Genomic DNA, 27589 nt, shown 5'->3' with positions numbered 1-27589 from the left:
GGGAGGAAATTATGGTTTGTTTTTCTGGGTCACTTTTCAAGACTGACTTTTTCAAGTAATGGCCAATTTTATCAGAGTCATTTGTATATTTATTGGTAATTTGTTTGCATTTATTGGCAATTTTGTATATTTATTGGTAATTTGTGTGTATTGCGAACTCTGTTGATTCTTATTTGGCTAACAATGGCCACAGATACAAAAATGGAAATAGAAAACTTTCACAAACTACATTCTGCAAGAAATAGTGGTATACTGATTGCAAATTGTTGAATATAGTCAATATGTCACTGCAGTTTTATAATAAAAAAGCTATATTTGATTTTAGCAAAGAAATTGGACAAAATACGTTTGACAGCAATGTGTTAATACTACCAATTACTGGACTGGTAATCGTTTTTCAAATTTCTACCTACTATTCATAGGTTTTCGTCATCTGGAAAACTACAACCTGGAACTTGTAATGAAAATAGTGTCACTCCTTCTGGAACAATTTGTACAAAAAAAAAGATTCGCATTTAAAATTACCTTTATAAGTGTTCAAGTATGACTAGTGTGATCAGAATAGTTTAACACTCTTGTACAGATAATTCGCACCGATTTCAGAGGGGTGTTTAATGTCAGATTTGAGTTCAGACTGGCGTTGACATTCCCTGTTCAGCTTAAATAAATTGAAAACTCTTTTTGTCACACAAATATTATCTGGTGCACAATGTAAGGTAAAAGTTGGTTTAGCATTGAGATACAAAGTACATGTTATTATTGGTGTAAAACAGCATATCAGCACATGAAAGACTATATTGGGCTGCGGTGATTGGAGTAAAATGTCTTGTCTTGATAAATCCGGGTGGTCGATCCAGTTTGGAATCCTCTTCCTTCTTAATTTCTAGTCCTGTCAAATGGAATGCAACCTTTGATAATTTAGTCCTGCCGTTACAAGCTTTGAATTAAACTAGGCTTGATAATAAATTCATGTGTTTATCCAGATGATAGAAATGTCCTGTCATTTGGTTGGAATCTTTAATAGCTTTTCGGGATTGATTGATATAACACTGACATACTTGAAGCCTGAAATCTGTTTTACCGTTTTAGTTTATATCATTAACAGTTCATGGTCATGCTATTTGGTCTTTTGATGTTTTTAATTAATATGCACATGACCCCATAGCACCGGGAGTCAAATGTACACAGGTTATTTGTTACAGTGACAATCGTGTCAAATAGTACATACAACAAAATAGAATATGTGCAGTTAACGCAGATAAACACAACGTCAGGGCCGGCGCTACCATATAGGCAAACTAGGCAGCCGCCTAGGGCGCTGATTTCAGGGGGCGCATTTCTCCAAATCAACAACAGTTTTGAAAAATGAAAAAATTTCAGTTTTATTGAGGGTCGTTTTTTTATCCTGGTTTATTTCATACAGGGACAAATAATCGCGTAGATTCAGTCTGACCGAAACACCAGGCTGACCGGAACAAGCAAAATGAGTGAGTGAAAATCGCGCGTATACGAAACTTTCAGGACGTAATTACGTTCGCGTGTTTTTATAGGCCACGAGTTTTTCCGTGGAATCACGCATATACGAAACCTTCAGTTTGCCGCGGAAACCAAATTGCGGGGGGTAACTCCTTATTTTAATGGTATAAACAAGGAAAGAAATGGCCTGTGTGGGGTATTTAAATGTCTGTCTTTATGTTTGTTTATTCTTGTCTTAACTTTGCAAATATAATAGTATCAAGTAGTGCTTTTTTTTTTGGGGGGGGGGGTCCGGGCATTTGAGCACAGAGGGGTAATTTCTGTGCTCAAATGTTGAATTTTTAAAAAAAAATTTATTGTTTATAAATTTTTGAAATTGATATTTTCCGGGGGGGGGGGGGGGCGCCAGACTCTAACCTTGCCTAGAGCACAACGTATGTCACAAATTTCGGGTTATGGGTCATTGTTTAGGAGTGGGGTGGGCTGAGGTTGGGTACAGTAGAAAGTAAAACCAACAATAAACAAAACAACAGCAGTAAACAAATAAGCATATGAATTTGCGATGGTGAGGAACTGACCTTCCTCCAGCTGAATGTTTAAATTCAGGATGATCTGACGCTTCGTGTAGCATGTACACAAAGAATTAAAGCAACAGGTCAGCAAAGATTGCCATTTAAAACTACCATAAGGGTCACGATATGATATTTTAGCTGTGAAAATATTTGAGTAATCGCATTGATCACAATGAATCTTTGCGATCCATTTCCCAACCATATCTACACCATTTACACCTAGTTTGCCAACAAAATTCATATTTGGAACTAATGCAAACTGGGTTTGTCAACTTCGTGATAGAAGTGTAACGATTGCAAATTTCACTTTGAATAAATATGTATGGCAGACATTTCGCAAGTACATCTAAACCTTGAATTGAATCTATCTAAATTATAACTAGGACCCATTCGACGAAGCCGTTGAAACCCTGTAACAATCACATGATCCAGCCTAACGACAGGACATTTATATTATCTGGCTAAACACATGAATTTAATACCGTCCGTCTGTCATTAATTTGGTTTTCGCATGATAACTTCACTGAGTGATATAGAATTGTAACCAAATTATTTGTATTGATTACTTTTATGAAACCTCGAAAGAGTTCAGTTTTCAAACGTTTGTGTTATTTATTAGAGTGATTATGACCACTCGTAACTCTGACTCTTCGTTGTTATTGCACATTTTTAACGCGGATTGTTGGCTTTCAACTAAATTACCCAGAAGCTTTATACTGAATAGACCGTAAAGGTATATGGTTTCAAGCGTTCCGGGCCTTCATTTCAAGCGTTTCAGGCTTTAATTTCAAGCGTTGAAGGCTTTCATTCACACAAGTTAATGCAACTGACTGTCTTCCTATCTGACTTTTGTTTAGAGCGTTAGCGTGCAAAATATGTAATTATTTCAACGAGTTACATAACTTCTTTGTTCAAAAAGCACAAATGTAAGATAATCGTATGAAACGTACGAAAGTTTTAATAGTTCTCTTGAAATTGCATCTGAGGCTTGTTTCAAACGGCGTCGCGAATTCCAGTTGGTACTGCGTCTGCAAATATGTTAATGCAAATGACTTAAGAGACACAAAAAAAGTTTCCTTTACACGGGATTCAATAATTGCATCCTGTTGTTTTTCTAATTACTAAGAATAGTATGTATTCAGTTCAGTCTCAAGGGGTCAACGCCTTCGTAATGTTAATGCTTCCGCCATGTTGTTAATTTTCTAGTACAGAGGTTCGAGTCATTAATAATTTCAGTAACTTGTCCCAGCTTTTCGGTCATTAACCTTCATAAATTTGTCTTGAATATTTTGTTTAGTTTTCTTAGAAGTTTTCATTTCTCCAAAAGGACTTTTTATTTATCAATTTGTTGTTTAACAAAAGAATTATTGTAAATAGCGACACAGACAACAAGAGAGTGTGTGATCATTCAAGAACGTTTACCCCTACGGGATTACCGCAACTTTCGACCATTCGTCTCAAGTGCCAAATATTGGCATAATACAAGTCTTGTACTTTCGGTGCTGAATGGAATCTAGAGTGTCAGCCGCAATGGGGAAAACAATGGTGTGCAATTATTGAAGCCCGTGCAAAATAGAGCTCTATTTAGCACGCGTTACCATAGGCGATGCCATCTGAAAACGAATATTGTCACAAATTCAGTTAGGTGCGCTTACATTTAACGCGTACCTATTGTGACGTCATGATACCACGAATTTATCTTTATGACATCATAATCTCTACTTCTCCAGAATATATCCGGACAGAGAATTTGCACATATCAGTCTGTGCAGTATATCACGCTCCTTACTCTTCATTCTCTTTTGCACAGTATGTCGCTGCCTACATTCTGTTTTGACCCTAGGGTCATCTAAACTTTAGTACATCGTGAGATGTGTGAGTGATCTGTTAAGGCGAGCGCCTTAGGCCATATGGAGACTTTATGAACAACTAGACTGTAAGGTAGTTCAGACGCGCATTATTGTCACATTATTGGCATATTGTGACGTCTGTCGCATGCTTTCTTGTAACGTCTTCAACCCAGTGCTCCGTATCTGCGATCAAATGATTTCCTGACATTTTCCTCCCACTCATTTAATTTAAAAACGTCACATTCTACACTAAAACCATGACTTAAATAATATTACAGAAGAAAAGAAATTATTAAATAAGTGTGATGTAGTTATGAAAACCTGATGTTTTCTCCAGGTAGCTTTTTATTACCATTTACATCAGTGCTGTCCAACCTTTCTGACACCATGGGCCACTGAAAAATGTTTTTTCTTGAAGCCGAGGGCCGCAGCAGAAAACTGAAAAGCAACGACTATATAGCTGCTCGAGCTCTGGCGGGCCATTTAAAATCAGCCCGCGGGCCGCGGGTTGGACAGCACTGATTTACATCGTGGCAGCGGCGTTTTCCATCCAATTCTCAGCGTATAGATTCAGCTTGTAGTCTAGCTAAAATGCTTTCAAAAGGAATGACAATAACCCTAGATACCCCACCGTGGTGAATATGTTATTGTCATTCCTTTTGAAAGCATTTTAGCTAGACTACAAGCTGAATCTATACGCTGAGAATTGTTTTTGATCTTGATGAGATGAAAATGTCCCAGGGTTTGTCAGATTTCATCGCAATATCGAGTCTCAAGCAGACGACATATGTGTCAGAAATGTAAAAACTAGAACTGAGAACTGAAGGTTAACCAAAAAGAGACGTATTTCTCGTGTTGTGACTTTACAGGTAGAGACTTTCGGATTACACTATGTGACAACAGGCAAGGTCGTACGTAACATACAACTGTTGGCGAATAGTTTGGGTTTTTTGTTGTTGATTGCTTTGTGTAATAGCTCCGACATTTACTTAATTGTGGCGTGTTATCTCACTCGATGAGACATCACATTCCCACTGATAATCAGCTTAAATTGTGCGAATAAAATGAGTGATCCAGAGAGAGGGGGGTAGAGAATATTTCAGCAAAACAACCTATCGTCAACAATAACATTACAAAATTTTATTTTCACGTACTATAACAAGAACAGCAAATTTGTTAATACTATAGTATATATCTTTATTTAGAATAAAATGTTCACCATTGGTCGATAAATGCAATATAATAGAAATTAAACTTTTTTAGAAGTCTCAGTTGTCAATACTCTGAATTTGATAACATGGTCACTATAAAAAGGGGTTTGAATGGATCAGTAATTTAAAAAGGTGTCAATAAATCAGTAATTTAATAAGTAACCACTATAAAAAGAGTGTGAATAGATCAGTAATTTAAAGGGTCAGCACTATAAAAAGAGTGAATATATAAGTAATTTTAAGGGTAAACACTATAAAAATGGTGGGAATAGATAAGTAATTTAAATGGTAACCACAGTGTAAATAGGTGTGAAAAGATCAGTGGTAGTGTATTGCTAGTATACAATACAATGCAATACTGCATGTGTGACACATAACAACAGGTTATACAAGTTTAGTCATTGACGGTTATAGTAATTCATGTAGAAAACTAATTATAAGAAAGTTATATAACTGAAATCTACTTCTTGCTGTTTGGGGTTCGTTTTAGGCGTTTCTTGATGGCATCTCATTGACTGAATAAATGTACACGAGAGGATTAACAGTTGATATAATTAAAGATCTTTACATCCTGCTGTGTTAGGAGAGAGAGGGGGAGAATATTAAATAGACCTAAATATGGAAAGAGAGAGACAGACAGACAAGGGAAGAGAAGAAGAAAAATAAGAAAAATCAAACAGGCCTAAATATGGAAATGCGAGTCTGAATGACACAACTAATCGCAGATATACTGCCTAATTTGGAAAAAGAAAATAGTTCTCAAAGAGAGATCGCCACTGTGCCGACATCATTTCTCTCACACTGGTATATATATATATATATATATATATATATATATATATATATATATATATATATATATATATATATATATATATATATATAAGTATTTCACTATGATATATCTATAATAAGTAATAACGTCTGTAATATCATCAGCATATGCTAAAGCTCGTATACCATCTAGTTGTGGACTAATTTGTATTCCTCTTCATCCAAGCGTCTTCAGGATTTGAAAATATTCATTCGCATATAAAATAACGCTTCACTTAACAAAGTTTAAGACCGTTCCCTCCACCTTTGCTGAGCCACGTTGAACGTTTTCTGGCAAACCAGGTTTGTCTGTACCTGTGACTTCAATGTCATATACATAGATTTACTGATGTTAATAAAGCTCATATTAAAAAGTCTATAATTTTACATAATCGAACGCTTTAGAAAGTTGACAAAAGCACAGTGACAACGCCCATTTTTCTTTGAACCATATTTCTGCATACACCGCTCCGGTGGCCTAGTGGTTAGAGCGTCCGCCTCGGATGCGGGAGGTCGTGGGTTCGATCCCCGGCTGAGTCATACCAAAGACTTGTAAAATGGTATTAACAGGTGCCTCGCTTGGCGTTCAGCATTAAGAGGTTAGTGTTAGGACTGGTCAGCCTGGTGTCAGGATTATTTGACTGGGTTGGACATCATTCGACATGTCTGCGGCATAATGCCCCAGTGCTAGACGTCACTATAAACTGCCACTTTGCAGACATCGTAGCGATATGATTGGTTGTTTTTAAAAGCTACGCTAAAAATCCAAAATCACATCACATCACACATATATTTCTGTACACAACCATGCAGAGGAAGAAAAACTAATAGTATCTAGTATTAGTAAATTTTCTGCAGTTTATATGATCTGTAATAATAATCAACATGTTGTACTAGCTCACAATGGCACTTCATAAATCCTTGGTACTAACTTGTAACAAGGTATGTATGTTTTGTATGATTACTCCCACTATAAATCATTAAATTAATTTCTTTCTCTATTTCATGCCCTGTTGTATATCAAATTAATACAGCATGCTTGACCATTCCGGTGACAAAAGTGGTTAGGCCGTCTGCCTCGAATGCGGGAATTCAAGAGTTCGAAACCCGGCCGAGTCATACTAAAGATTAAAAAAAATACTATTAGCAGCTGCTTTGCTTGGCACTCAGCATTACGAGGTTAGTGTTAGGACTGGTCGGCCTGGTGTCAGAATAATGTGACTGGGTCGGAGTTGATGCTGCTTGTCTGCGGCATGATGCCCCAGTGCTAGACATCACTATAAACTGCCACACTGCAGACGTGGCAAAGCTACATTTTTTATTTTCAAATCACACACGCCAGCTGTATTGCTCGTGGTACATTAAAGTCATGGATCTAATCATTATTAAATTGAAGAAAATGACAGATGTAAATGTAAAGTTTTCAAAATAATCCACTGATCTCTTGGAGTTGACACACACAGACAAACACACAAACACACGTATGAAGTATTATGAAGTGTTATTGTTATCGTGTTAAGTTCGAAGTCGCTGAACCAATTTTGATCAGTTTTGGTAGAAATGTTTTATTCGATGGACTGTGTTAGAATTATGTTTGGGATGCCTCCCTTAGCAATGGTCTGATTTACTTGTGGAACCCGTTTTCGACCTGTTCTCCCGAATGGGTCGGCCAATTTCGATTTAGCTTGATAGTAAGTTTTCCTTAAGATATTTAATGCCAGAATTTTATTCATGGTTACTTCACCAACAACGATATTTTTTAATATGCCAACCAGGTGAAAAACCTATACATGAAAAATGACTTGTCTCTACACTAATCTGACCATATCAGACCTAACATAATAGGTAAAGTTCTAACATATACACCTTTTATGCATGCGATAACAATGTAACACGTGGTCTTCGTGATGTCGCTCAACATGTCCAATGCCACCAGTCTTAACAAAAAAGCTGAAAATTAACCTTCAGGTGTGTCCTTCGAGCCCAGATACCCATCTTATTACGACATTTGCCTTTTCAACTAATGCATGTCATATGAGCTATATAAAGCGTTTGGACATTGCCATATTTCGTGATTGTTAGTGGGGACTTGGTATGGGGGATTTGCAAGCGTCATCAGAGACTCAAGATACAACAATACACTTCAGGTACAGTATTCGTGAACTCGCTTGATATTTAGGTATAATTTAAAGACAATCTGGTAAATTTAAATCTGCAGAAAGAAAGAGAGATATACAGAGATACAGAAAGAGAAAGATGCGTGTGTGGGTGGGAATCATACATGGTATGTGAAGTTAGACGTTTACTAGAACAACAGAAAATACTTTTCAGCTCCTGGCAGCCTGAGGGTTCGTATTCTTTCCCGAGTGTTCAACCAAACGTGTTAACTTGACAAATCATGTATGATCAATATTCTTGCAAGATCGATAACAAATACACAATTTGTTGATTTTCTGTTAAACGAATTGTCATACAGAAAAATAAGTGTACTCTCTCTCTCTCTCTCTCTCCGCTTGAAACTTTGATTTGTGGGTACAGCTGATGCCAGATAATGCAGTGTCAAATGATCTTGTATCTGCATTAATGAAAACTAATTTTTAAAAATATATTTACAAATGTAACAGGTCTTTGCTATTAGTTGGACGCGGGTGCTACTGTCGTCATTCTTTATAAAGGATACCTGGTCAAAAATTTCTTTTAAAACATTGGAAGAAAACGGATTTGTATCATTGCTTAAATGTGCCATATAGTAATGTGATGGTTAAATGTTTCGTTTCAGATTGCAACGGGAATACGTTAATATCTACAGAAGACACATCTGCGTCAAATCAAGAAACTGAGAAATTAAAAAATGCACCTAATCGGGAACAGAAAAATGGAGGACGTGACGAAAAAGTTAATAACGACTCCTTTTTGTCAGTTACCAATAATATGGACAGAAATCGAGCCTCGGCCATATCAGACAAACTGTCAGTTACTTCATCAAAGAAGAAAGGGAAAAGAAGAACATCAAAATCTCGGAGAAAAAGCAACAAAAAGAGGACAAAAGTGGAACAAGGGCAAGAGAAAACAAACAAGTCAGAGAGTTTAGAAAACAAACTCATAGAAACAGATGAGTTCCCAACGCTTCAATATTTGGCGGATGAATACAGGGCTAAATCGGGATTCCAACTACCCCCTGAGGCCATAAGGCTGGTGAGTAATTCATATGAAACCATAGATTTATGCGGAACACGAAGTCTTCAAATCGTGTTATTTCACAGACTCGATGCGATCGTTGCGCTGGATTTTCTTGATGATATCTATACTTATGATCGTAGATTTAGCGATTAAATCAGATTGCATTGACTTGTAGGTTTTTCCGTAGCTTTTGGAATTCCAGTAGATAAGTAGCCACACGATGAAAATTAAATTATATTGGATTACATCGGAAATGTGCGAGTAAATAGTGTTATTTTTTTTAGCCGCAATGTTTGTTTCGTCAATGTATCCTTTTTCTCGCATTTTTTCTCACTTAAGTAATTTTTTTGTAAAACATTAGAAACGAATAAATACTCGATTCTCTTATATAATTGTAGGGACGGCTGCTCATAAGTGAAGTTTAAAGTTCGCTGATTCGTTTCCACTGTAAAGGAGGTCTCTATAACACAAAAATTAAATCTGCGACATTAAATTGACACGGCAAGCATCCAGTCACATCATCTCGGGCATTTTTACCAGTGAGAAACGATATAATGTTATACAGTTCGATGATGCTTTTTTCTGCTCGCGGAAATACCAGCGCTATTGCGAAGTGATTGCCATCTTAGACGTCTTTTCATTTTTGTTATATGATTGCACTTAACCGGCTTCTGGGGTTTCTTTTTTCATTATGGTCTTATGTTACGTGTTTAGGCTCGAATAAAGAGTAACACAAGAAAGAGTGAAAACAACAAACTTCAAAAAATATAACAAATAATTTATTTCCAGAATCAAATCCAAAATTAATACAAGAATAATCCACGAATAAAGTTTTTGCAGTCCTAATATTGAAATGTTCTAATGATTTCAAGTTTGAGTCCCGACGAAGAATCCAGGATGGAAGGCGATGACGTATGTTGTAGCCTGTACTGTGTTGACGTCTACAGTTACTTGTACAAACACAATATTTTATCCTCCGGAAAATCCAAGCAGAATTTTCAATAACTGTCCTTGTTCAAAAATTCTGTATGAATATAATAGTATTTCCAGAGAAAGTAATACATCTTTTAGAGTCCAAATAATTTGGAGAAAAATTAACTAATAACTCAGAAACTCAAAAGTTCATTTCTGGTCACAACAGAAGAAAACAACTTGACATCAATTGTTTAAAAGCCCTGGACTCTGAGATCTCTCTCTCTCTAAACATCACTATCCATACTAAGTATTTTGCAAATTCGGAAATGCCTGATTGCGAAATATATTGCGAAATAGAGGATGACGTGACCATGTTTACATGTAAAAGTCACATAGCTCCTATATGTCATTGATAAGAACCAATCATTTTACTCCTAGAAAAAAGAGTTATTTACTTGACCCTCAATCAAGGCCAGGAACTAAGCCAAAAATAGAAACAATTGTTTCTGTTATTTGGTATCTAAGGAAAACTCAGGTCAAACTGAATTTTCCAGAAAATATCAAATTCCAAGTAAACAAAGTTACATTACATTGACATGTAAAGAAAATAAAAAGATTCCAAAACTCACAAATAATCAAACAAATCAAACACAGCTTAAATCAAATATAAATTAAACCAAATATATGTAACAATGGCAAGTCAAATATATCTGTTGGATCAAATTATTGTTTATATTAATAAAAGATTAACAATCGCATCAGTCTAGAACGGTGAAATTCCATAATACCGATGAGGCAACTCTGAGGTTATATTGCGTCAGATCATTTCAGTAGATTCAGCCAAAGTGTGATGGACTCACCATTAGCACCTCGTACCGCACTTAAACGTGTAATAATGCAAATGACTTCAGTGACGGACGCAGACATGGGCTTCAACGATTTTTGACCCTACTCTTCATCCCTATTAACGTGGACAGTAACGATTTCCTCAGAAGGACAAGGCCCTGGTACTGTGTTAAAGTTAAACTTTAGTTTTTGGCTTTGTTTGGAGTCACGTCAACAGCTGCATTATTCATAATCAGTATCGTCAGTGGAACAGTAAAACCTTCCACATTTTTAAGTTTCCTGCTGAGAATAGGATGTTTTAAAGCCACACTTACAAATTATATTCTTACGTATATTCAGCAATTAAAAAGGTACGAGACATATATTTTGGTCAGTAGCAATGTCAGCCGTACTTAGCTCCGCCTTCATCTGGCGTTGCTTGTAGGATATACAGTTTCTTTCAGTCAGCTGTAGTATGGGGTCCGAATAAAGGAAACTTAGAAACTGTGTCAAGTTTGATTCTTTCTTGGCTATCCTTTTAGGGTTTGTAACAATTACATAACATTATAGCATATAGTAAGCTCACTTCAAATGATCAGGTAATACCAAAGCAGTAATTTAAGAGATATACACCACTTTGAAATGGTATCTCTTTAATTTTGATACGTATACACTATAGATGTCCTTTTGTCGGGTCAAAAGATGTTCATGTTTTAGGAGGTGTCAGGGGAATTTACAGTCAGTGCATAGTTAGTTCGTTTTACCAGGACATTTATTTGACTGATTAAATAATGCAAACAACATGCATTTGAAACTAGAGCTATCTCAGGGAACATGAATTTACTAAATTGATACTATTGATGAAAGCCATTTTCCTGATTCAACTACTATGATACCATTATATACTGAAACTAGTCTGGAGTGAGACATTATTCCGTTACTAGAAGCATTCTAGAGTGAGACATATTATTTCTTTACTAGAAGCATTCTAGAGTGAGACATATTATTTTTTTACTTGAAGCATTCTAGAGTGAGACATATTCCGTTACTAGAAGCATTCTAGAGTGAGACATTATTCCGTCACTAGAAGCATTCTAGAGTGAGACATATTATTTCTTTACTAGAAGCATTCTAGATTGAGACATATTCCGTTGCTAGAAGCATTCTAGAGTGAGACTTATTATTCCATTACTAAAATATTCTGTAGTGGGATATACTATCCTCACCCATGTAACAGAATTCTTGCTGTTTTGCTAACCTTCTTTGTTTAAAATTTCAGTCTGATTGTCTCTGTCTACGAACTAAGAGCTACTTGTAAAAAGAAGAAACCTTTGTTATTTCTGCTGCGCCTGACGGAGTTGTTCTAAAATCAGACAACAACAACAAAAGATATATAACACACAAAAAACATATAGCAACTTTAGGTCTCTCAAACTTTGAGAACACCATATAAAACATTTTGAGTGAGACAGACACACACATGCACGCGAAGTCACGCTATTTGGTATTATGGTAGAAACTCTAGTTCGTTCTACACAACATGGTGAATTGTATCCTATATGTAGCCTAACTCAGTAAATTTTCAGGTCAGCGCCATTAACTGTAGCAAAACGTACCTAATTAGTTTGAAATATTTTGTGTGAAACGAATTAGATACTGTTAGCTATATTTAATGACGCTGACCTGAAAATTTACTGAGCTACAGATAGGATAAACCTCACGATGCTGAGTGGAATGAACTATGACAGAAAATAGTTCCAGGCAGACTATACGCATCACCGACTAAAACAAAATTAAATATCTAACCTCTTCCAAGAGCTACCGCAAGTACTGCGACAACTAGATATGTGTTATAACACGCCTGCCTTCTTTAAACTTTGTCACACACCCCCAAACAGCGCCATTTGAACCAAAACGTTTAAACAAATGCAAATTCCTGCACTTACCATACAAAGTTATTCATTCATCAGTCCACACCCTATTCCACAACAAGAATTCCATGTAGCCTATCATACATTGCACTAGTAATAGCAACACATATCATATTTCTACGAAAGAAAATATTAATTTCCAAGAATATACCAAATTAGAAGACTGATCCGTCACTACAAAGTTAGAACTGTATAGTAGTCTGTACCCAGTATTGTAATGTATCGTACCGTTGCCTAGCATAGAACTTTTTCCAAATTAGAACTGATAAAATTTAAAAGTTATCCGCATAAAAATATTAATTATTTGTTGCTATTTTCATAAGAAACCCATCGATTAAATGTGATAATACAGTGATAATATCAAATGATTTTATGTTCCTATTTTCTCATGCGTAGAAGTTTATTTGGAATCGACAGGTCACCACATTGCCCTCATTAACGTATTCATTATAAAAGTGCAGTACTGTATTTTGAACAACAATAGCACGTCACTTGAGACTCTCGTTGCGCAATACTTCCAACACCTAACAATTATTTTGAAATTTTTTTTTAGTTTCGTCCTTATTTCTAAGAATGGCACATACAGTAGATTCTACTAAGATAATTATTCAGAACTTCATTAAGAATGTACAAGATCTAATGATCTTTATGGGGAGTGAGAAGCAATAATAAATATTAATACCTGATGAATAATACTGAATTTTGAATTTGTAAACTAATTGCAGAAGTGCAGGCTTTATATAAATTTAATTGGAAAACATTGGGTGAGTAAAATAATCTGTGTCAGTGTTTGTTCAGACAAGAAAATACCAGTTTGGTTAAATTCTCTCTTCCCTCTCACCCCCCCCCCCACCCCCCATCGCGGCAGAGCTTTCGTGGTGAGACAAATCATGTAACCCATTGAAATGGATTTCTTTGTCTCGGCGCAAACCACAAAATAGATGTATCATTACATTATTAAAATATTCTGGAATGTAGCATACAATTATTCTGGATTGAAACGTACAATTTCATTTCTGTGTTTCAAGCAGTGTAATTAATCTTTTTTTCAGGAACAGAGGCTTCATCCAGACATTCGGATATCAATACAAGACGTTATGAAATCTATGCAGATCATTTTCCGAGATGTGCAGTATCAGCTCAGTCTGGCGAGTATTTTCATTCATTCCATGGGTTCAGTAGTCTGAGTTTTTTAATGACTACAATCATCAGCAATTGTTAAGCGCTTTCATTGACTGTACGTTCTTCGGGATAAGTCCGTTAGTCTTAGTACTTTGTTTGACTTTAAAGCCTTTATTAAGTTACTTAGTATTTACATTTACTGTACATTCTTCAGGTAGGCGCTTGTGATGTTTGCACGCATTGGGTTGGGGTTCTTCCAATATATATTAATTAAATTATGATGAAAGTTCCACCCTGGCTCGTAGGGTTAGAAAGTTAAATTAGTGACGAGGTAGATTTACAGCTCTGAGCCCCCCAGTCAGCAATGCCGACGGTTAAATTATAGAGAACAAGAAGATGAATTCAATTAATAACTATCTAATAAATTCGATAATTTAAAACGATAAACTCTCAGTCACCCGTCTTTCCCTCACCCAAGTGACAGCCTAATTCATCCCGTGATTTACAGTGTGAGTTCGATTTTCCCCCGTCCTTGTGTCTACTCATCTCTTTCTTTCCCGCTAATTCCTTCCTTCCTTCTGTTCCTCCAACACCTCCTTCGACTCCGTTTCCCTCTCGACTATCTCCTCCTCCAATTTCGCTTCCAATTTCCTCTTCCTCCCTTCTCTCCCCTTTTCCTGCTAGACTTCAACTTCTCCTGACTTCTCTCCTTTCTTCTCGTTTCCTAAATCTCTCTATCTGAGACTACGGGACCAAACTGTAACTGGTCTGTCCCTCAAAGCTTCCTTATTTGAAGCCGTCTGTACTTAGAATTTCCCGTTCTAAGATATTCCCGCCAATAACGAATGGCTGTTCGGAGTTACGCTACTCTCCTCTGGGCAAACTTTGTAGCGAACTAATTCTTGGCGGAAGACGCGGGGATATCATTCTACCCAAATCAAGGTCTCTCCCCTATCTCGATTCTGACTGGGTGGCGCTGTGACCCTGTCCAATCGTCTTAGCGGCCAGTTCAACCTGGCTGTCTGTCTGCAGGGGAAAAAAAGTTAAGACACTCCCACTTCTTTGTGCAACTTCTTTTGATCTGGACAAACGTTTCCACATCTAGGTGATAATTGGCTATCTGGCGGCCTCGCAGCTCCTCAGTCTGGCTCTCCACTTCTAGCCACGGCAATCTTACTTAATGGATTAGTGGTAGCCTGCGGCAATGTTTAACATCAAACAGTGGCTTGTCAGAATTACCTTGATTATACATGTTTCAAACTGGGGCTACTCTGGGTCGGGGAAAACGTGACACCCCCCCCCCACGCTTCAGAATAAAATCGGGATTTTATTCCCTCAAAATTACTTCAAATGCAAAGGCATTAATACACGAAATAAAGAACAAAATCATCGCGACACTACACACTGAGTACGAGCATGAATATATTTATATACACAGCGATCTATACCATTTCAGCGCTCCTGCTCATGAAATCGGCGCCTACGTTCTCAGTTCCTTTCACGTATCTCATCTGCGTCTGGTACTGCTGTAAGAACAGCAACCATCGCATCAATCGTCCATTCGACAATTTCGCCTGCGCGAGATAGGCGAGTGTTTGGTGGTCGGTCTCCAATATGAAATTCCGCCCGTGTAAGTACCGCTTGAATCGTGATATCCCGAACACGATTCCGAGGCATTCTCTCTCCGACACGGAGTAGTTCTTCTCGGCAGCAGACAATTTCCGACTGCCGTACGCGACATATACCGATTTCCGTGCGACGACGCGGGTTTTATCGGTCCGATTAAGTCCATCGCGACGCATCGAAATGGTTCATCGATAACGGGGGTACTCCCCAAGAGGACGGGTCGATGATTCGTTTTCGGTGCCATCCTCTGACACTTGTCACAAAAGAGACAGAACCGCTTGACATCTCCCTGGACCCCTGGCCAGTAGAATTCCTTGATGAGACGGTCACGCGTCTTGGCAATTCCCATGTGTCCACCCATGAGACTTTCGTGCGCGAATTTTAACACTTCGCCTCGCTTCTCTTTCGGCACGACGACTTGCTTAAAGTGTTCACGGCCTTTCCTGCCGTGGCGATACAAGATCCCCTTCTTGTACTCAAACTTCACCGCGCCATTCGGAGTTTCTTTCTCCGTTCCTTCTGCAGCGTATTTGTGCAACCGGGCCAGAGTTGCGTCCTCCTGCTGAAGCTTCCTCAATTCGGCCGGAAGAACGTTACTGACCGGTGTCGATGTAACTTTCATCGACTTCGCTTTCGTCTGTCGACTCTTGGACCTGGTTTCTACAGCACTCACCGGCATCGGTGTGCAGGTTTCGGGGTTCGGTTGTGGCAACACATAACGACATCCCAGTATGATGTCATCTGATAGACCATCCAAGCGCGCAGCTTCAAGTTTCCCCTTCACGTACGATGAATCGAGGTCAATGACAGCCACTGGCGATGAGTCACGCGCGCTGTTCGCGTACTGAACTTCGATTACCTCTCCTGTGTAATCCTCGGGCTTAATGTACTTCTTGTCGACAAGTGCTGGGACGCTACACCCAGTGTCATGCAAGATGGTGGCACCTTCTCCGTTGACAGTAGCAGACGCAAGGATTGCTGGTTTACAGCTTGCCTCCGGCTCGCACTCCTTCCTAGCGAAGGCATTCACCTGGGTCTGCCTGTCCTTGGCACAGTCCCTGGCATTATGCCCCGGGCGCTTGCAGTTGTAACACGTCGGCGACCTTCGCAGACCTGCAAGTCCCGCTTTCGTGGGTGAGGCCTGTCCAGGTCTATGGTTCGCATCCTTAGCTGTAGATCCCCCTCCGACCCTCCCGTCGCCCTTACGGTTACGGACAGCCGGCTCTACCTCAACCACATGGCGTGACTCAGTGGGTCGGGGTCGGTCCGCACCCCCGGAACCTCCACTCTTCGAGTGTGCCTGTTCGTATCGCTCCGCCATGCTAGCGATCTCTTCGAGCGTCCGGGACTCTCTCTCTGCTAGAAAGATTGTCAACTCGCGACGGTAAGTACTCAGGACATGTTCCTTGAGCATAACCTCGCGTAGCCCGTCGTACGATCGTTCGACTTCGGCCATCTTCATCCACTTCTCAAATAACCCACGAACACGGTTGTGGAATTGAGAGTGGGTCTCCTTTGCCTTTTTCGTCGAGTCCCGAAAAAGTTTACGGTACGTTTCGGGGGTCAGCCGATAATGGCAAAGAAGGGCGTTCTTAAGTTCATTATAGTCGTCAGCATCGTCTGTAGCTAAGCCGCATTAGACTTCACGAGTTGCACCTTGCAAAAAGGCTGAGACATTAATCGCCCAATGTTCCTCAGGAATTTTATGAGCGTGAGCGAGTTTCTCAAATTGCACGAGAAAATCGTCGATAGACTCCTCCGTATCGTTGAACCGCGGCATATTTATCTGGACCATTCGGTGGTCGATGAAAGGTCGTCGGTCCCTCCAGAACTCGTACTGCCATCGTCCCTAACTGCTACCTTTATCTTTTCCATTTCGAGAGCGTGATTGAGTCTGGCCAGCTCTAGCTCTCGGTCCGCTGATATCTTGGCCAGCTCTTGCTCTCAGTCCGCTGCTATCTTGGCCAGCTCTTGGTCCACTGCTATCTTAGCCAGCGCTTTCTCCGCTGCTTTTTCGGCCTTCCATTCCTTGATTCTTTCTTCAATAAATGCTGCCAGGTGATCTCCCTCGTATCCGAGATCTTCCGAACCCATGGCACGGTACTCCTTGATCATTTGCCTTTCTGTAGCCATATTGTTATACTAATAGGAAGTGATACCATGTCTCGACCTTACTACAATGGACAGATATTACAAGATCCCTGCCAAATACTTACCTGTCGACAGCATCTAATTTCGTTCAGGTAAGATATTTGCTCGATATTTGCTTCACAAACTACTGCAAGTAATTAAAGATCTACCAAGCATGCAAATATCAAATATAACAAACACAAGATGAGAAGATCATAAACATTCAAAATACACAGGATGGAAAATATTTCACAACTATTTCACACTGTTCACTAATACTCCTAACAAATAACTTTAGGGGGGGGCCCCGAGTGGCCGAGTGGTCTAAAGCGCTCTTCGTTACGGATCACTGCCATCTCACCTCTGTCTGCGGCGGTTCGAGTCTACGATTCAGCCAATGTGGGCATGTGAGAAAGCTTGCCAGTAGCTTCTCGTGGGTCGGTGGTTCTTTCCGGGGTTTTCCGGGTTCTTCCTCCACCATTAATACTGGCCGCCATGTATAGCCTATCGTGCTGAAAAATGGCGTTAAACCCCACAACAACAACAACAACAAATAACTTTAGGTCGTAAAATAATATTTATGTCTAATTCAAATCCCGGACGAAGCGCCCACTGTGACGTTTGCACGCATTGGGTTGGGGTTCTTCCAATATATGTTAATTAAATTATGATGAAAGTTCCACCCTGGCTCGTAGGGTTAGAAAGTTAAATTAGTGACGAGGTAGATTTACAGCTCTGAGCCCCCCAGTCAGCAATGCCGACGATTAAATTATAGAGAACACGAAGATGAATTCAATTAATAAAAATTTAATAAATTCGATAATTTAAAACGATAAACTCTTAATCACCCGTCTTTCCCTCACCCAAGTGACAGCCTAATTCATCCCGTGATTTACAGTGTGAGTTCGATTTTCCCCCGTCCTTGTGTCTACTCATCTCTTTCTTTCCCGCTAATTCCTTCCTTCCTTCCGTTCCTCCAACACCTCCTTCGATTCCGTTTCCCTCTCGACTATCTCCTCCTCCAATTTCGCTCCCAATTTCCTCTTCCTCCTTTCTCTCCCCTTTTCCTGCTAGACTTCAACTTCTCCTGACTTCTCTCCTTTCTTCTCGTTTCCTCCGTCTCTCTATCTGAGACTACGGGACCAAACTGTAACGGGTCTGTCCCTCAAAGCTTCCTTATTTGAAGCCGTCTGTACTTAGAATTTCCCGTTCTAAGATATTCCCGCCAATAACGAATGGCTGTTCGGAGTTACGCTACTCTCCTCTGGGCAAACTTTGTAGCGAACTAATTCTTGGCGGAAGACGCGGAGATATCATTCTACCCAAATCAAGGTCTCTCCCCTATCTCGATTCTGATTGGGTGGCGCTGTGACCCTGTCCAATCGTCTTAGCGGCCAGTTCAACCTGGCTATCTGTCTGCAGGGGAAAAAAGTTAAGACACTCCCACTTCTTCGTGCAACTTCTTTTGATCTGGACAAACGTTTCCACATCTAGGTGATAATTGGCTATCTGGCGGCCTCGCAGCTCCTCGGTCTGGCTCTCCACTTCTAGCCGCGGCAATCTTACGCATTGGATTAGTGGTAGCCTGCGGCAATGTTTAACATCAAACAATGAGCAGCAGGGAGGGCGAATCCTACAAGTTTTCAGGCAAAGGGAGGGCGACTCTGAAGCTTCCAAATGCCGAAGAAAAAAAACGCGAATGTTAAGGTTCCAAATGCCGAAAGAAAACCACGAGTAAACGCAATTGTCGCCGTCGTTGCTGCCCTTTGTTGTCGTTGCCCTCCCTGCTGCTTCCTGCGTCCTTTTTCGAAAACTAAGGCCTTTATCGAGGTATGAAAAATTATCCAAAGATCGTATCTAACCCGACCGTGTTCGAGAAAATAAATTAAAAATTACTGTACCAAATAATGGTACACTCAGAATTTTACACAGCTAGACTAGCTAGAGAGCGGGAAGAAGCACTCAAGAAATATATTCCCGTAAAAAGAGAATTAAAAAAAAATGTGCAATCGCAACAGCAAGCACAAGTTGAGTATGCAGCTGAAGCAACAGAATTATTTAGACCGGTCACTGCGGCCACTGAAAAAGTTTTAACTGCCATCAGAGGGCCAGAGGAAGAAAAAGAAAGTCTTATTCAAATATTAAGAAGACAAACCGGTGTTAAAGGACCTCTCACAAGAAATATAGCTGCCAAAGAGAGATTTACTGAAGCGGCCATAGAAACAATTAGAAAATATAATTTGGAATCTTTCCCTGACATAGACACATTTGGTAAATTTGCTGCCGAAAATTTGTCTCGCAGGGATTTATTTTTAAAACCCGAATATTCCAAGAAACCGTTAACTCGTAAGGTTTGGAGTGATTGGTTGTACAAAATAAATAAGGACATTATTACCATAGACGATAAGGATATTCATCATCCACTGCATCTGCGAGCGGAAGACGAACATTTTAAAACACTACGCAAACAGCAACTGGCGGAAAAAACAGAACAACAAAAAATAATACGGGAACAAAAAAAAAACGGTAAAGAAAAAACAGAAGGATCCTTCGCCGTTGGTTGAGGAATCTCCTCCGCCGTTGCAAGAAGAATCTCCGCCAAAGAGAAAACCAGGAAGACCAAAAAAAAGAAATAGTGCCACCTGTGGCCCTTTCACTTCCTCCGCCGCTGCAAGAAGTTGAAAAGGAATCTCCGCCGAAGAGAAAACCAGGAAGACCCCAAAAGGAACCAAAAACAATAACAGTACCACACGTGGACATTTCACTTTCTTCGCCGTTTCGAGAAATTGAAGGGAAAACTCGAAGAATACGACCCGTTCGTAAGTCTGCAGGAGATTGACGACCCATACGCAAGTCTGCAGGAGGATGACAGGCCGTCCAGCAAAGGATTGACCACTGGCCGTGGTTTTGAAATTCCTTGCCCTGAAAATATCTTCAATGACGTGTCACGGTTAGAAGTTCTTATCGGAGGAAAACGCGCTGGAAATAACTCACCAGAGATAATTAATGAAGCTGCTGATATTTGTCGGCGATTATTTCAAGGTGGTGTTATGGATGCTCACATATACCAAGAGCTCGTCGATAAGCTTGTTGACAGCGATTAGATACATAACAACAAACAACATAATATGGTTATGTACAACAGACACACACCCATGCGAGTCAGAGTAGTAAATTCACGATTACCAGTATACCGAGCAACTTACGGAGACGGACGTGGTGATACCGCTCAGAGATTATTTGCTGGATTAGCTCCTAAAGTTGGCCCTCTTGCAAAAGAATTATCGATGAAAGCTATTAATGTTATTGGTGAAAAAGCTCCTGGCGCAATTACTGACATTGCCGGTAAAGCTTTCTCAGCGATCAAAGATATATTATCAAGATTAATACGACGAAAACGCCCAGTGAAATTACCAAGTACTGAAGCCATGCCCGCGGATGTCAGTAAAGCAGTAAACCAGGCTGCAAATCAAAAACTAGCGTCCTTGATTAATCAAGGGATTGACGCAGATAAAAACATAACAGCAAATTTGATAGCTGGAAGTGGACTTCGTTTGCGACGATAACTATTTGGAAAAATACACAATAGTATAAAATGTACAAGCGCATATCCGACACAGCATTTAATATCGATGTCCCAGTCGACAAGGATGGCTCAGTGCGTGATTATCAATTTTATTCTTATGACTCAGTTAAACCAGATCAGCGAGGCCGTATTGAACTTCAGGTCCATGATACAAGTAGATATTTTTTACCTTGCGAGGCGCTTATTGAAGTAGAGTGCAAAATAGTAAAGCGGGATGGTAATAACTATGACGCCAATGACCGAATTGGATTTGTCAACAACGGAATCATGGCTCTGTTTAACAGCGCTACTTACATGATCGATGGCAGAAACATTGAAACAATTCAGAGTGATGTTGACGTTGCCACGACAATAATCGGTCTGGCAAGATACTCTGACGATTTTACAAGATCATCTGGGCCGTCAATAATGTATTGCTAAGGATATTACCAACAACGCCGATCATATTCAATATGCTATGAGAATACCAAAAAAAACCCTCTAACGCTGGTCAAGACGCAGATGTGGAGTCGGTAGTTATAAATGTTTCTAACACTTACAATTTAGGATTTGAATCGCGCCGAGCAATGCTAAAAGGCGACGATAGAATGTTTTCATGTGCGGTTCCACTATCTCACATCTTTGGATTTTGCAGGGATGTACGAAAAGTTACTTTGGTGTCAAACACACACTTGTACTTGTAAGAAAATCTGACGATAATGATGCGATTTGGCGAGGAGTTGGCATTGTTAATATGGGTGACGATGCTGCTGATGCTGTCTTTGCTGGCAGAGTAGAATTAACAAAACTTACACTGTGGATGCCAGTATTAACTCCATAAGTCACGACAGAGCCACGGTTACTTACTTTTATGAATCAAGGTGGCAAGGGATTGTTATCATGGCAATCAGTAACCACAGACGCTATTGAGGCTACCGTTAGGGGTTTGTTCACCTGGCATATAGCATCGCAACAAGGAGTTTCTGCGCCACGACATATTTTTCTTGCGTTTCAGGATAAAAACGACTAAACAACCAACGACGATCTCATATGATATTTGATCAGTGTGATATTACTGATGTCTCGCTGAGAATAAACGGACAGCAAAAACCATCTGAAGATATAACACTAAACTTTGCAAACAATCATGTAGCCCGTGCATATAATCGCTGGTTGTCGTTTTTCACACGTAATATAGATATAGATACCGGAACATCGATATCACAATTTTATTTTACAACTCTGTATCCGATTTATTACTTTCCGCTGGAGCATCTTGATTTATCAAAACAAACTGTCGTTGATATACATGTTCGAGCTCAAGTTAATGATCCACCAGCAGATGGTTACAAAACAATTGCTGTCATACTTTCTGATAGGACAATGCTACTTGAAGGTATTAGTGGCCGAATGAGAATCATTGATGCACCAGTGGAAAACATGTAGTTTTCCAAAAACATGTAACAGATTAGATCAACTCAATTTAAATAAAATGTCATACAATCATGTTAATGTTACTCTGACTCCTGGTCAGATTAAGAAGTTCCAATCGAAAAACGCAAGCACAACCGGAGTAACAATAAAACTATCACAAAGTCAACTCACTGGCGGGGCAAACAAGCTGTCACTGACTAAAACACAACTTAATCGCCTTAACAAAGCAAAACAAGCAAAGACTGGAGTTCAGTTTGATCTTACTCCCAAAGCTATCAAAGACATGATTAAGATCGGCGGAATATTTCCTCTTCTTGCCGCAATACCAGCATTGATTGCGCAGCCGCTTCCGCAGTTTCTGGAATGGCATTAAAGAAAGCAACTGGAAAAGGATACAAAAAAAGGACACGGCCTAAGACTTCCAGGAACTCCGCCTTCATGGTACCCAAAACGGTTCTAGACATCACACAAGGTGTTTTGAAAACCAACGGTTTCACACCAATGTCAAATTTTGATTTACTCGATACTGTTAAACAATTAAATATAAAAAATTTCAGAGGTGTCTTTATGAGAGATCAGCTACCAGCACAACCAAACAATCCAGAAACCGGAATTATTAATCTCGATAACAGTAACGGTCCAGGAACTCACTGGGTTGCTTACGCGATACATCCACGTGGAATTATCTATTTCGATTCGTATGGGATAGCACCGCCAGTTGAATTTCTAAAATATACAAAAGACATCCCATCGAAAGTTTGGTACTCAACGCTACCAACACAAACACTGACCGATCCTCCGATATGTGGTCGTGAAGTTTTAAATGTCCTCGATGCGATATCAGCGTCAACCAAACCACCTCACAAAGTCGTGCATAAGTATACCGCTGCTCAATTTAAACAGTTTTCTATCAAATAATGGTTGATATTTACGGAAGATCTCTTCTCAACAGAAAAGTGAAGCGCACCGATATAGACTTATCAAAATATGCGACCAAAGATGAAATCGATAATCTTTTAAGTCTGACCGGAATAGACCCACATGAGGTTGTTATTTTTCAGGACCGACACGGAAAACTAAAAACCAGCGATATCAAATGACATGAAATAATTCGTAGGGTTATTGGAGCTACTCCGGGTAACATCCCTGTGTTCACTGACAGCGGAAAAATCAAAGATTCGCTGATATCAATTGCGGCGTTAAGAGATGATACGCAGAAAGCTGCAGGGGAACGCGTAAAAAAGACCGGTGATACAATGACAGGTGAACTCAGCATGAACGGTAACAAAATAGTGGTTTTAAGAGATCCAACATCCCCAGAAGATGCCGTAAACAAATAATATGTAGACGCGCTATTTACAACCGTCGGAACCATATTCGCTACTCGTTTAAAAAGTACCGGCGACACAATGACAGGTGAACTCAACATGAACAAAAATAAAATAACTGTGTTAGCGGATCCAACATTCCCGGAAGATGCCGCGACGAAAAATTATGTTGACACCGTTGACGGTAAACTATCCATGTTGCGGGCCGAGTATGATGTTCGCATTGGCGCGTTTACAAATCTACGTAAAAATTTTCGAAAAACTAATAAAACCGCGAGCGAATTCTTTGGTGATCCACTCACCGTTGATATGAAGCTTTCTGATATCAAGACCAACATTGACACGATCAAACAATCACATCAAGATATCGTAAATGGGATTCCTGGGATCGTTAACAAAACCAGTTTGATTAAAATCCCATCTGAAGTAACTGCCGGGCATATTACCAACATAGTATACACGGTATCATCCGGGTTCGCAACATGGTCTAAACAAAATAATACTATCAAATATACAGCAACAGTTACTGGAGTGTACATGCTGTCTGTGTTCAGTGCTGCAAAATTTGAAATTTTCACAACGTATCCCTGGCGACATTCCACTGACAAGTTTTCCGGGGTTGTAACTATCATATTAAACAAGGGAACGGAAGAAACATTTATACTGGAATCCGCCGACAAGAAATTAACCGCAACATCTTACTGGTGGTGTTTGGAATTTGTAGCTGAAACGCCTCAATTGGTTACTGCGTAAAATAATAAATGATGTTAGCATCAACGCCAACTCTAATGACAGAGTCATTAAATGCGCAACAATATAGATATGATCAAGTACGCGAATGACAGAGTTAAAAAATACCATTAACGAATGCACAATAAAAGTAAAAAAATACAACCGACGTGTAATCATCCTAGATACAATAGTGTATTCAGTATCCGCGATAGTTGCATCTACGGGAGTATCAGCACTAACACCAGTGACAACTGCAATCGCGGTCACAATTACAGTTTCAACATCAACGACAATTGCAGGCGTTGCCAATATTATCGCGAAAAAAATATCCTCATGCGCGCTAACAAAATTGTACGAATATGAAAAGTTAAACAATGCGGCCACGAGCGCCTACTCGAAATTATCGTCGCTGATATCATCAAGTCTCGACGATACGGTAATATCAGATTCCGAATTTACGCTAATGACAAAGATGTATGAAGACTACACCGGTCATTTGAAGCGACAAATGATAAATAACAATGTCGGAATTACTTCATCAAGCTCTGCTCGATACAGTCGCAAATACAAATCCGGTGAGGACTTCAATGATAACAATAATTTCGACTGAACCAGAATTCAGTGTTAATTTTCCAACTGCGATTCCAGTAAACGAGATCGCGTTAGCACAATTACGAGTATATCACAGTTGGCCCAATATCAGATCAAAATCGTTCGGTGGATTACCAGCAAATAATTCGTTTGTGTTTGCACATAAAAATAAACCCGATGGTACACCAGACTGGAACGTCATTGGGTTACCAACCGGGTCTTATCAAATCGAAGAAATCAATGAAGAATTACAACGTCGAATAAAAAATATCACAGGAAAAGAATCTAAGATAACAATAACTGTTCATGAACCAACCCTGTCTTCTGCAGTCGAAATAAACTCTCCAGACTACGCCGTGGATATATATCAGAGTTCGATCAGAACAGTGTTAGGATGGCCTCAGATTCCTCCACCGGCACCACCGATACCACCAAAGCCAATAAAGTCCGACTATGTCACTGATGCAAATTCGTATCATGGATTTTTCCCGTCGTACAAACAACATTTGGTTAATATAAAAGTAGCACCATCAAGCACTGATTTTTACTTCGGTGATAAGGATTTTATTCGGTGGTTTTTTAATGATGAGCTTGCAGGGTTTTCCGTTGCTGTTGACCTATCTCAAATTATTGAATATTTTAAAATCATTAATCAAGAACATAAAACACAACTAGAGCGACTACGGCAGAGCTTCCAAGAACATCTTTTTGATATAACAAGTTCACGCAGCGAAATCATCACGTGAATAGAAATATTAAATCAGCTTGTATCCGACATGGTATATATTAATCGACGAGTAATCAAGGCAACAATTGATTCCACTGATAACGAAAAACGGTATAAACAAAACTTTTTAACTGCATATTCGCTGACAGAAGCTACACTGCCAGATTTCAAGTTTACCGGGTATAATGCAACCGAGCTAAAAAGATCTGTCAACAATCTCATGGATGAGTTCTTTGATGACATACTCGCACAGTACAGAAAAATACTACCGGAGCCAACTATCCTCAGACACAACAATAGCCAAACGGGAGAAGGCCGCCATGTATCTCCGGGCATCGTAAATATAACCGAAGTGGTCGCGGTCAATCTTGTGTGTGATGTCATTGATGGCAGTTACAGCACGTACACGACAGTATCAAATCAAGTCCAGCAAGGATTTATTCTTTATTCATTCACCCCGAAAGAACCACCTTAATTTCTAATCGTGCAAGAGCCGATCAATCCAGTCTATCTACGATGTCATAATCCGTGGCTGACCAGAATAAATTTCAAACTAACAGACCAGTCTGGCCACCTTCTTGATTTTCAAAATGAAACACTACATATTAATTTACTTGTGAAATCGTGAAACGATTTTCAATCTCAAGACTTCTATCCTAGAAGTTTAAGATTTCCACTTTCAATTCGCCTTGACTTTGTCAAAGGGAAGTATATCCACACACACTGACAATTAATCAAGCGAGTATTATATAATGTACCACCGCGTAAAATGTTTCATACATAACAAAGAACTTCTTGATGAAGCTGTCAAAACCGGAAAGATTGCCCCGGAAAAAAATAATTGTTGACGAATACGGCACTGACGATTTTATACTGACTGATACACAACTACAAAGAATAAAAAAAGATCATATTGTGATCGCGCATTGCAGTATACCTCAAATTTTAGAACATATACGCGTATTTAGATCTTAGATTTATAAATATGTACCACCACATAAATGTTTTCGTGTATGACAAACAAGCGCTCGAGCAAGCAGTTAGGGCTGCATTTGCCCAAGAAGAAATTAACGTTAAATTCATTATTGACGAATACGGAAACGAAGATTTTTTACTAACACAGCAACAGTTAGATAGTCTCAGACGCGAGCATATTATTTCAATTGTATGTGACCGAGATCAAATTCTCAATTATGCGCACTCTTGCATTAAATCCGATCGACTAAGGGAAATATTATCTAACCTAGTATCAAGGAAGTAAAAAAAGTGATATATTTTTTTTTACTTTCAATTTCATTTCCAAGTACTTGACTTCATTTCCAAGTATTTACAAGTCAACGGACATAAAACTTTTTAGCTTTCTTACACGAATATTTATCACCTTCCTTGTTTCATATTCTTGGGCTAATTCCAACCTAATTTTTTCAATTGCACGAGACAACGAAACAAATTCATTTATTTGTGCTTCTTCTACTGTAGCCAGCGATTTATATAAATTCGTCTGGATTTTCTTTATAAATCTATACTGAGCAGGCAAAATATAACGCCCTGCGCATTTAGC

At 39.3% G+C, this 27589-nt stretch overlaps 1 protein-coding gene across 1 annotated transcript in view; it reads left to right on the top strand.

The window, feature by feature from the left end:
• LOC149772463 (uncharacterized) overlaps window positions 1–27589 on the top strand; it is a 190323-nt gene that overhangs the window by 18686 nt on the left and 144048 nt on the right. Inside the window, exons 2-3 of the mRNA XM_089947775.1 lie at window positions 8702–9117; window positions 13826–13921. Coding sequence (XP_089803901.1) covers window positions 8702–9117; window positions 13826–13921 — 512 coding nt within the window. The remainder of the gene's footprint in view (window positions 1–8701; window positions 9118–13825; window positions 13922–27589) is intronic.

Source organism: Sinohyriopsis cumingii, unplaced genomic scaffold (assembly GCF_028554795.1).
Source record: "Sinohyriopsis cumingii isolate HCF-2022 unplaced genomic scaffold, ASM2855479v2 utg001460l, whole genome shotgun sequence".
Classification (NCBI taxonomy): Eukaryota; Metazoa; Mollusca; class Bivalvia; order Unionida; family Unionidae; genus Sinohyriopsis; species Sinohyriopsis cumingii.
The sequence above is the reverse complement of the archived record's forward strand: the minus strand, read 5'-3'. Positions and strand labels throughout refer to the sequence as shown.